Source organism: Sus scrofa, chromosome 17 (genome assembly GCF_000003025.6).
Source record: "Sus scrofa isolate TJ Tabasco breed Duroc chromosome 17, Sscrofa11.1, whole genome shotgun sequence".
Taxonomy (NCBI): Eukaryota; Metazoa; Chordata; class Mammalia; order Artiodactyla; family Suidae; genus Sus; species Sus scrofa.
Genome location: NC_010459.5, coordinates 5,636,616 through 5,649,114, shown reverse-complemented (window position 1 = coordinate 5,649,114; position 12,499 = coordinate 5,636,616). Strand labels below are relative to the sequence as shown.

The following is a 12,499-nucleotide window of genomic DNA, read 5'->3' as shown; positions in this document are numbered from 1 at the left end:
GGCACAATGAAATTATACATGTCAAATTCAAGAGCAAGGTTACTAATATTTATGATGATCATTATTCAACAGAATTCAAGACTTACCAATATTTTTAACTCTGCCTTTCAGCTGAGTAGAATGCTTCTTCTTACTCTTCGATTTGGGAGTTTTATCTTTAGATGCCAGGCTGGCCTGTGCAGATGCTTTTCTTGTCTTGAATGTTTTAGTTATTGTTGCTGGATCTACTGGATCAGGCATACTGCTAAAGCTTTCTAATGACTCTTCATCAAAGTGGCGTCTTCTCCTACCGGTATCTAACTGATTTTTACGATTACTATTTGTTGTTTTCTCTACAGACACTGCAAATCCAGTCTTGATAAATGGTTTTTCTGCTTCACCTTCTTGGTCATATAACCATGGTGTCCTACTGTTCTCGACCTCCTCTTCAGGCTGTTTTTGATTCCTTATCAATGAAAATAATTTTTTACACATTACAATGATATATTTCTATGTCTACTGAAACTCCAGATATACTTAATTTATAGTCTACTAGTAGATTCAGGTAAATAAAATTGCCCAAAGACTATAACTATATTCCCACAAAATGTACATTAAACATAAAAATATTACACAACCTAATGTGTAAAGGTTACTTTAAGCTTTAATTTTGGATCTTTCTCATGCAACCACTTTCACCAATGCAAGTTCCAAACCCAAAGATCCAGCATACATGATGGAAAAGAGTAGAAAAGAAAAAAAATCAAAGGAGTATGAGACATACAAGGAAAAAAATAAACTTGGAGAAACAGCTGAAAAAGAACCGTAAATAGAGAGTTTAGAAACATACATGGATCTGTCACCTAAAGCAGTTCAAATACAACCACAATGTGGTGAAAACAGTTGGTCATGCAACCAGTTAATTTACTTCTCTGTACATTAAGTCTAATTTAACTCTGTTAGTATCATTTTCCAAATTTTATCTTTTACATATTGGCCTCCTTTAACATGTTAATAGATATACACTGGTTGTCTAAATTTGGAAAAAAAAATAGTCAAAACAAAGCTAAACAGGTCTGCAGTATTTCTCATAACTTTTAATATGCCAATGTACTTTATAAATGTCTTAGAAGGGAACACAAGAGAACAAGATGTCCAAAACTATTTATTACAGAACCTGACATGGACAACAGTGTTTCTGAGAATATAATTTGGGAAAAACTGTCTTATAGGGATGAACTCAAGACGAAGATGGCTTGTATTCAGCCTGTTGCATGTTTCTGTATGCCCTGAGAGTTAAATGACCTTTATATTCTCAAATGGTTGAAAAAAATTTAAAAGGAGAAAAATAGTTTTGTGATACATGAAAATGATATAAAATTCAAATTTCATTTCCCATAAATCAAGTGTTATTGGAACATAGTAATTCATCTGTTCACATATTGTTTATAACCACTTTGTGCAAAACAGCAGAGATAAATGGTTACGACAGATACTATGGTCTGCAATATTTACTATTTACTATTTCCTTTACAGGAAAAGTTTTCTGACCCCAGCTCAAGACTATAATGTTTCATCTGACCTCTTGTTATCTCCAGCCATTTAATTCAAGGAACCTATAATAGTTGAAATCTTAGGAGGAAATAAGGTCTAATTTGAAGTAGATTGAATACCTAAAGTAACAGCATATACCCAGATCCATCCATTTTTTTTTTTTAAACTAACAATTATGTAAAATATGAATAACAATGAAGCAGGGGCCTTCCAACAGGAAGGCTACTCACTAAAGCTTTGCTTAAGTATTTACTGTTTATGATGGAGATACAGCAACCATCATTTCTGAATGTTGACTGTGCACTAAACATTGTTTTAGGCTGATAAAAGAGAACTGTCATGCACAAAATGATATTTAATAGGAAAAAAATGGTTAGTAGAGCTAAGAAAAAGAGTCTACAAGGGTCCATCAAAGGATTCCTGAAGGCAAGTATTAAGTTGAATTCCAAGAATTTTTGACTAACCAAGTAAAAAATAAACAAAAAGTTGATGATTTAACAGTTAAAACTGTCAAAATGCTAATTTAAGATCTTAAGACATGCCCAATCACATTAACTAAAGGGAAAAGTAATGTGAATTGCATATTTATACATAAAAGACTAAGAAAGACAAAATTATAGAGATACTTTTTGACACAGCAGTATTAAGCTCAACTGACCTCTCGTATTTCATTCTTTTAAAGTTTTTTTTCTGAAGTAAATAACAATAATAAAGAGGCAATAAGATTTTTTTTTACCAGCTGGCTATCAAAATCATTTTCTGGATTAAAACAATCAATAAAAACATTAATCAAGCCATAAAAATGCTTAGAGGATGATTAACCTGAACCAATCCAACAAGTCTTTTACATAATTTGAATAAAACATTGTACTTAGGAAGATTATATTAAAAAGTAATAAATGTGAGAAAGAGAGAAAAAGAAATCCCATCTATGATTGATATCACTAAAACTTCCTTGGCAAAAACTGTTTTCCTAATCTAAGAGTACTCAAAATTACATCTGGATGGGCCTTAGGAACTTATTCTAAACATAGGCTATGAATCAAATAAAAGAGCTATCACTTTATAACAACTATCCCTCAGCAGTTAACATCAGTTTCTAGTTTTAAATGAACAAACAGTGAACTGGCATAACCTTCAATGACAGATATCAAATCAAGGCCAAAGACATTCTATAGGTTAGGTCATACCCTTCCAAAGTGAAATCTCAAAGGACACCCTGACCAAAACTGAACCGCTCTTGTAACTAGGGTTAGGAGGTATACACCTGACAGACAGCTGGTAAAAGCTTCATAGTCCTAATATTATCAAGCCAAACAATCACAAACATCCTCCCTAAATACATTTTCAAATTACATATAATTAGATGTAATGACAAAGTGATGTTTAAGCAAATAAGTGTTTACAGTCAAGTACCTTTGTTTTTCTGTTCCAATAGAAGAACTGCTTTCAAAAGGTTTTGGAAAAGCCATGTATTCTGTTTTCCCTGAAGGATTCTGGACTAATGGTGGCTGTTGTTCAGTGGGTGTAGAAATATTCTGAGAAAAATCTCCAAGATTAGAAGGAAACAAAGGACTGAAATTCACACCTAATTTAAAAAAACAAAACAAAACAATGGGTAAAACAAAAAAGAAGCACTCTTAGCATTAATATGAAACTGAAAGATAGTTTTAATTAAACATGCCACTCAAATCCATCAAAAAAATTGTAATTAAAACAAACTCATTTATTCAATCAGTTTTTACAGCTCAATCAACTATGTTTTCAGCACTGATGAATCGAAGATAAATATTAATTCCCACCATCTTAAGAGTTAAAGTTTTGAAATAAAAGTACTTGACAGTTATCAAAGTATTACTCAGTGCAAGACTCTACTACAGGCACTTTACATGTTACCTTGTTAAATGCTCAAAACAACACTCTCAAACAGGTACTATATTCATTTTAACTGGTGAGAGGCTCAGAAATCAAATGCCCAGTAAATGATAGTGCAGGTTAGATCTGTATGACTGACTGCATGACTTCAGAGCTTATGTTCTTTCCACTGTATTCTACTTGGGAAGTAAAATATAATAAAATACTTAGCATATACTGCTATATTAGAGATATCTGCAAGGAGCCACTAACAACTTGGGGGAGAAGGGGATCAGGGAAGATTTCACAAAACTGAACCGGATTGTGAAGAATGTAAAGTCTTTGTACAGGCTGGCATGAGTATAATACATATTATGATGAAAAGGAACTGCAATGCAATTTTCTCATACTACTTGTCACTCAGCGGTCACGAATCCAACTAGTAACCATGAAAATGTGGTTTGATCCCTGGCTTCATTCAGTGGCTTAGGGATTGGGCATTGCAGTGAGCTGTGGTGTAGGTTGCAGACACAGCTCAAATCTGTCACTGCTGTGGCTGTGGTATAGGCCAGGAGCTGCAATTCTGATTTGACCCATAGCCTGGGAACTTGAATATGCTGCAGGTATAGTCCTAAGCAAAAAAAAAAAGTCTGCTGCCCATATTAATCTACATTCGAGAACAGAAAAGCTTGTTAAATTGTTTAATAGCTTTTATAATCCTCTTAATAAAATACACTGTTATACATGGCCATTTATATTCACGAAGCTCCCCAACCCTTTTTTTCCTCCTATATTCCCTGGCAAACACCTTCACATCCTCCGTCTTCAGACTCATCTCATCTAACAGACTACTTAACCCTGTCTACTTCCAGAATGTATTTTAAATTACTGATACTGCCGATGCCTTAGATCAAACCATCATTCCTTCCCTGACATCACTGCAGTAGCCTTCTATTCTCAGTTCCTTCCCCCAATCTCTCAACATTCTCACTAGTTAATTTTTCTAAAATATAAATCTCATGCTATCTCCCTGCTCAAAATCCTCCAACAGCCCTTCTAGTAAGCAAGTCTAAGTTTCTTTGAACAGCACAAAGGCCTCTGCTGCTCTCCAGCCACATTAATTACCCTTCCCCTGAACACCACCCATACTTACTTAAGGACCTCTAAACTCTCAAAGTGATAATACTGTTCCAGTGCCTTATAAGTGGATCCACTGATAAGTGGATCCACTGATAAGTAAATCCTTTCTCAGACTTCCTGCTGTGGTACACTACGTTAAGAATCTGACTACAGAGGCTTGGGTCACAGTGGAGACGGGAGTTTGACCCTCAGGCTGGCACAGGGCGTTAAAGGATCTGGCGTTGCTGCAGCTGCAGCTCAGGTCGCAGCTATGGCTCAGATTCAGTCCCTGGCCCAGGAACTTCCATGTGCTGTGGGTGCTGCCATTAAAAAGGAAAAAAATACATAAATAATAATAAGTACTTTCCCTTCTAACATCCCAGGAAACAAATTCTATTCATTCTTCAGCTTTAATATCACTCTCTCTGGAAAAAAAAAAAAAAAAAAAAAAACAGATGGTGCTGTAAAACCTCTTGCCCAAGGAAAAGTAGGCCACTCACCTCATCTGCTCCACTGCTACAGCACCCACAGCTAAGCACTAAGTATTTATTGACATTCTTAGCTTCTTCACTAGACTCTATATTCCTTAAAGGATGAACCTTACTTATCTTTGAATTCCAGTCATTTATATAGTGTCTGGCAGATGACTGGCACACACAAAAAAAAGAATGAATAAAAGCCTAAACTAAATAAAATTAAATATAAACCTAAACACTCATCTTTAGTCTAGTGATATATTTCCCAACCAAGACATGAAGCTCCTCCTCAAGACATTGCCTTATTCATCTCTCCTCTCCTAACATTTTACATAGTGCCTAATGTATAGTAAATGGGTTAATTCCCTTTCTTCTTGATACTGAATAATTCAAAGGTGTAAGATAGAGCCATCAGTCAGAATTTAAGAATTTACTTAATTTAATTAGCAACCATGTTAACCTTAGGCATTCACTATAAAGAATCAATATAGAAAGGTGTTTGTATCTTTGTAAACATTTCCTACCATTCCAAAAGGGACTGATTAAAATCTATGTAATAGATTAATGTTATTCTCAAAAACTTTGCATTTACTTATTTAAGTTTTCAGTCACTTACCTGGTGCAAATGATGAAAAATTAGTAAACCCCGGTAGGTTAAACAGATTTACAGGCTGTGCTGGAAAGCTGAAAGGACAAAATAAACTGGGAGAAGGAGGGTGTGATGTGCTACTGCCTCTTTCCTTGCTTCCAGGTTTTTCTGGATGTTGATTTTGTTGGCACATAAGTTCATTTAGCATTTGTTTCAACCTATAAAAAGTTAAGTAGTCAGTAATTTAAAGATCAGTTACATTGCCATCTATTTAAAATATATCCAGAAAGAATATACATAAGAAATGATATAATAGTATACAGAAAAAACTGACTGCTCTGATGCTTACAACAAATATGTGCTTGTTCTGCAGGCTTAATTAAATAACACAGCCTTTCGAACAAGAACTGTATGAGCACTTCTGTCAAAAAGCAGACATAATTACATCAAACTCATTTTTATTGCTATTCACAGCTTTACTGAGATAAGTAGAAATTTACACACTACATAACTCATCTAAGGTAAGTAAAGTTGAATACTATAAATTTTTAAAACAAAAGTCAGGTCCACAGTATTAAAAGGAAACACTGGGCAAAATCATGGCTTATAAAATTCTCAGATGACAAAGAACATTCAAATATGCAACTTGGCCCAAGCCCTTTCCTCCCAGAAGATAACTATAAAACTCTTGCTCAGTTTTAGCACTTGCTATACACTCTCACTACTTCTAAGAAACATTACCTTTGCACATTATTCTGTTGCCATGTTAGCTGTGTATAGCACTGGTTCAACTGGTGCATTATAAGATGTACTTGAGGAGATGCAACATTGCTGGGCATAACACTGTAAGGACCCGTGAGAAGAGTTTGTAGCAGACAAGACAGAGCCTATGGAAAGGAAAATATTATTTGTCATAGTTACTGATGACTTGAGAAAACATTTTTCAAAATGTTTCAAAAACAAGATTAAACAAATTTATTTTCATAGTAAACTTTACCTGCTGATCTTGCATCAAGGTCTGACAAATATTGACGCTGAAATCAAGTTGTTTCTTTAGCTGATTGATTTGTTCTTGCCATTGTTCTTTCTCTTCTGCATAAGAGAGTTCTGATACCCAGCGAAGGTTTTCCTGACGCTGCATGCTAATATTCTGCTGCCTCGTTTTGGCTAAAGGACGATAGTTTCCATCTGCTGAAAAAGGGCGATTGTTCTTCCACCTAACACAAGATTTAAAGCATTAAATCATCTTCTGTAATTATCTGGTCTTTAAAATCTGGCAATAAACCCTGATACCCTGGTCCACAGGCATGTAGCCTTTTCCTTTTTAATTCATAGAACTTAAAATGTATGGGAAATACAGAGAGAAAAAATTTGGATTTTTAGCTTTGTACAAAATCATTTTTTATTGTTTTCCAGTCTTTTGTCATTTATGTTTTAAAAGTGTCCATATATTCTGCAAAATAAAAAGTTACTATATCATAAGCATTTTTTTCCATTCTTTAAGCTTAGCCACATAACATTCCATTAAGTGGGACTACTTAGCCATCTTTTATACATGAAACATTTTTCAGTTATAAATAACAATGCTATAGATATTTTTGTTCACAGACCTTTTTTACTATCTACAATTTTTTTATTATTACTGCTTAGTTCCACAAAATAAAAGCAAATATCAAAGCTTATTGCGGAGAGCCGAGAAGATACAAGGAGCCAAGGAAGGGGGCTTGCCTGAATGGTGCAATTCCGAGGGCAAGCTCCTAATCAGGAAAAGGGGCCTGTCTGAACGGTGCAATTCCGAGGGTAGGTTCCTAAACAAGGAGATGTCTGCCTGTACGGCACAATTCCGAAGACAGGCCCCAGAAGACAATAAAGCTCACCCGCTGACATAGGTGGAAAACTAAGTTTTCCAGAAAACAATTTCCATTTTGCATTGCTGAGTGGGGATTGTTTCATGGATGACTTGGTCTTTTCTGTTATTCACTTGTTATTCAGTTTTCCTCAGTCTTTCCTGATTATTTACTTATCATTCTTATTTTCCGTTCTTATTTTCCTGTGGTGATTTGTGATTTAACAAAATTACAATAATAATATAGTAAGAATTTCATCCTGAAGGACTTTTCCCTATTCATATCCAGCTTAATTAAAACATAGTGTTTATCTACTAACTACACAGTAAACTTTAGAGTTAGGATTTTAATGAAGTTCTTAGAAGTCAGACATATATTATTCTTGACCAAAAGAACCCAGCTGTGAGTTTTGTCCTTGATTTTAGAAACTTTTAGTGGTAGCTGGCTAAGTTGATTTGTATTTTCTCATACTGGTTCCCTGCCAAGGACACTTTGAAGATTGACACTAGTCTGAAGACAAGATTTTTTTGTGTCTGTAACTTCTTCAGCTTGTGGGAACTGGCTGGCCATGAGATGGTTTGTGCCGAGTCTCCTCTTTCCTACATTATATGCTGCACCTGTTTGTCCTTGAACTGTACTCACTAAATTTACTTAAGTTGAAGATTTTAAAACATGACGAATTGCTACTATACCATGTGATCAAAAAACAAAGCCTAATAGTTAACCAATGTACTTTTAACACTGTGATGTAATCTGTAGTGAAAAACTGTCTATATAATCAACCACTTATGCCAATAAAGTCTGAGCAGTCCAGTGCCCTGAAAGAAGGGACAAAGAGGCTGTCTCCATATGTACATTCGCTGATGCTGTCCCTCTCCTATGGGAAAAGTGTATACTCCCTGGCCGCTGGGAGCTGGCCCCCGGCAGCTTATGAATCTTGATCCTATCTAGCTGCAAAGTATCTCCAGCAACAGGGTAATACTCTTAGGATAAAATAAATAACATACACAGACTTTGTCCCAGGTTCCCAGCATACAGCTCCTAAAATTCTTGGCCATCTCCTGAGTGATGATTATCTTTGTTATTCATAATAAGCTCCTTCTAGGCAGGCTCTAACTAGCTTGATATGGGGGGGGGGGGGCGGTGTTGTCATCAGAAAAACCATTCAGTGCCATACACTTTCAGTCCCATCCTCCCACCCCCACAACTTCCAGAGAGAGAGATTGAGCTTAACTGCCAATGGTCAATGATTTAATCATTTGTGCCTATGTAACAAAAACTCCATAAAAACCCCTAATCAAGGAGGTTAGGAAAGTTCCTGAGTTGGTGAACATGCTGAAGTGCTCGGAGGCTAGAAGGCTAGCGTGCCCATAAGGGCATAAGAGCTCTGGACCACCCACCCATCCCATACCTTGCACTACTCATCTCTTCCATTTGGCTGCTCTTCAGTGGTATCTTTCACAATAAATCAGTAACTAAGTATTTTCCTGAGTTCTGTGAGTTGTTTTAGAAAACTACGGAACCTGAAGAAGGGCTGTGGGAACCCCCAAATTTGTAAGCAAGTCAGACAGAAATGTAGGTGTCCTGAAGACTTGAGACTTTAAAACAGCATCTGAAGTGAGGGCAGTCTTATGGGACTTAGCCTCTTGTGGAGTTTGCCCTAAGTCTAAGTGGCCAGTGTGAGAATTTACTAACACTGCAGGACACCCAATTGCTTCAGAGAATCGAAAAACTGCTTAGTGTCAGGAAGACCTGTAACTCTTCAAATCAAGTAAAAAATTAAAACAGTGAAACTAACCTATTTTTAGTTTCCTTTACATTATAAGAATTATGATTCACACTGTTAGGAGGATACATAGAAAAGTCATCATTGGAACTGGCATCTTGTTCCTCTTCTTCCTCTTCATCTGTCCGAACTATTCCTTCAGAAAGGTAACCATCTTTATCTCCCTCTTCATCTAGTGCACACTGGGTAGAACCCCCCCAAGTTGCCATTGTTCTAGAGATTAAGAGACAAAAAACATGAGATCATTCTGGAGATGAGCTAAATACTTTAATTCCTACTATGTGCCAGACATTGTACAAAAATATATATGTATGTATATGCATATATATATGTGTGTGTATACAAAATTTCATTTAGTCCAAGTAACTTTGAGATGGATGGTACTCTCCAACTGCTGTTGTAGAGAAGCTGTGTATTCTGCTTTCCACAAAACAATTCCTCATGTAAATTAAAATAGTTAATTATATACCCTGGAACTTATTTCGAAACTAAACCCCCCTCAACTTTCAACTTTTCCTTGAGTGACAGTTTTCTAGATCAGTTATGAAACAGAACTTTCAGCAATAGTAGTGATGATCTATAACTATGCTGCCCAACACCGTAGCCACTAAGTACACAAGACTAATGAGCACCTGAAATGTGATTGGTGTGAGGGAGAAAATCAGTTTTTAAATTTTGTTTGATTTTAATTTAAAGAGCCACTTATAGGAGTTCCCATTGTGGCTCAGTGGTTAATGAATCCGACTAGGAACTATGAAGTTTCAGGTTCAATCCCTGGGCTTGCTCAGTGGGTTAAGGATCCGGCATTGCCATGAGCTGTGGTGTAGGTCACAGACATGGCTTGGATCCCACGTTGCTGTGGCTCTGGTGTAGGCCAGCAGCTACAGCTCCGATTAGACCCCTAGCCTGGGAACCTCCATATGCCGTGGGAGCGGCCCAAGAAATGATAAAAGGACAAAAAAAATTAAAAAATAAAAAAAGTAAAAATAAAGAGCCACTTATATTTAGTAACTACCATATTAGAAAGAACAATTCTAGACCCACAGTTCTCAAAGCTAGATGCCTATCAAAACAATCTAAAGAAACTTTTTAAAGTACAGAGGTGTGGTACTCAGAACACAATAAAATACTGTAGATATAGTTTGATCAATAAAATGTATACTGGCATTCCAAGGACAAGAATAGTTCTTTTAGGAATAAGACAGACAGTGAGGCTTAGTGCAATGTTTCAGAAATGCCATGTGAGGCTATCAAAAGGTAAAATCATAAAAATTTTGGATTTCAAAATTTTAGATCTGAATACTACTATATGGATAAATAACTGAACTCATGGATAACCAATTCTCTTTTTTTTGGTCTTTTTGTCTTTTTAGGGCTGCACCCAGGGGTATATGAAAGTTCCCAGGCTAGGGGTCTAATCGGAGCGCTAGCTGTCGGCCTATGACACAGCCACAGCAATGCCAGATCTGAACCGTGTCTGTGACCTACACCACAACTCGCAGCAACACCAGATCCTTAACCCACTGAGCAAAGCCAGGGATCGAACCTGTGTCCTCATGGATACTAGTCAGATTCATTTCTGCTGAGCCACGACAGGAACTCCTGGGTAACCAATTCTTTTAAAAATATTTTAAATATGGAAATTTCAAACATAAATCCTAAAAAACTAAGTGTTTTATACAATGAAATGTTTTAAAATTCTTAGGAAACTTACAAATAGCAGATACTCAATTTAAGCAAAAAAGCACTTATTTCTGACCTGATAGAAAACCACTACAAAATATCAAGCATTTTCTTTTTCTAAACTTGAAACTTAGCTAAGAAAGTAAGGCTTAAACAAACTCAAGAAAATTTGTTATCAATGTCTGATCAAGTGTCTTAGGTCAATCAAAAAAAGCTTTTAACGAGTCCCAACTGTGGCTCAGCAGGTCACGAGCCCAACTAGTATTCATAAGGATGCGGGTTCAATCCCTGGCCTTGCTCAGTGGGTTAAGGATCCGGCATTGCTGTGAGCTATGGTGTAGTCTGCAGAAAACAGCTCACATCTTGCATTTCTGTGGCTGTGGCCTAGACTGGCAGCTGTAGCTCCGATTCGGCCCCTAGCCTGGAAACTTCCATATGCTGCAGGTGGGGCCCCAAAAAGGAAAAAAAAATTAAGAGAAAAAGACGATTCTATGAGAAGTTAGAACACAGTTGCTGATTTAAGTAAACCGAGTCACAAAGGTGATGCTTAAACATGAGCCTCACTGAAATAGATTTGTGCTGTGATGTAGGGAGAAATGAAGCTGCCTAATCTAGAGTGCTTAGGTAGGAAATATTTTTAAAAAATGATTTAAAGAGCTCTCTTACTTTTCTGTTCGACTTTGCTGAGGCGTACACAGATTGTCAGATCCCTCACTTCTCAATGAAACAGCCATTGGCGATACAGTTTCAGCCAGACCTTGCCTCCTGTGATGTTCAGCCATCAGAGCTTCAAGCTGCTTTCTTCTCTGCCGCAGCTCTTCCCTTAACATTTCATGTCTTCGCATTTCTGACCACAACTGTTATTTTAAAAATCAGAATCAAGTTAGTAGAAATATTTGGATTTATTTTAGCCTTAGAGAAAAACAGATTAACACTATTGTCAATACCAATAAAAAATTCCTATTCTCATTCTATCCTTTTTACACTGAGATATCCATGAAGGTTAAAATATTACAGTAAAGAAAAAGGAAAAAAATCAGGCAATCATTACTTCTTAACGAAAACAAGTATCACCCAAGAACATTTAACTATTAAGAGAAAGCAACAATGTTTTCTATAAGTAACAGATCAACAAATGGCAAAGATCAGGTTTTTCTAATTGAAGTGATTACTATTTTCTGTAATTATCCCTTACATTAATTCTGTCAAACATTTGCTAATAAAGAGTAAGACTATTTTGAAAAGATCCCAACTTAATTACTTTTTGGAAAAAATTGTTTCTTCCCACAACTAAAAGACACATAGCAGGCTACATTTAAAGACATGTTTCACATATACTCTGTTTTCCTCCTCAAATATGATTTAAGACCCAGGAACAACAAGGTATAATATATCATACCTCATTATCTACCACTGAAGAATCTTCAGGCTCAAAAACAGATTTGCTTGTACTAGTTTCATTTTCATTAACAGTTGGGGTTGAAGTAACAGTTGGCATATATTTTTTTGTGGGACAATTACCGGCACTAGTGGCTGATAGCTAAAAAAGGATTAGTAAAACCTATTATAAGGAATTAAAGCAATTATGTTAATTTCAGAAAAGCAATTATTT

At 36.1% G+C, this 12,499-nt stretch overlaps 1 protein-coding gene across 50 annotated transcripts in view; it reads right to left on the bottom strand.

Moving 5' to 3' along the window:
* The window catches only part of PCM1 (pericentriolar material 1), a 108,827-nt gene that overhangs the window by 56,638 nt on the left and 39,690 nt on the right, over nt 1–12,499 (bottom strand). For 46 of the 50 annotated variants that reach the window (XM_021077927.1, XM_021077944.1, XM_021077933.1 and 43 more), the window contains 8 exons: nt 12,287–12,427; nt 11,554–11,744; nt 9,217–9,417; nt 6,569–6,788; nt 6,313–6,458; nt 5,599–5,789; nt 2,950–3,121; nt 87–445 (listed from right to left, as the gene is read on the bottom strand). In XM_021077927.1, the coding sequence (XP_020933586.1) occupies nt 87–445; nt 2,950–3,121; nt 5,599–5,789; nt 6,313–6,458; nt 6,569–6,788; nt 9,217–9,417; nt 11,554–11,744; nt 12,287–12,427 (1,621 nt within the window). The remainder of the gene's footprint in view (nt 1–86; nt 446–2,949; nt 3,122–5,598; nt 5,790–6,312; nt 6,459–6,568; nt 6,789–9,216; nt 9,418–11,553; nt 11,745–12,286; nt 12,428–12,499) is intronic. The other 4 variants (XM_021077941.1, XM_021077946.1, XM_021077949.1 and 1 more) reach the window with 1 other exon arrangement.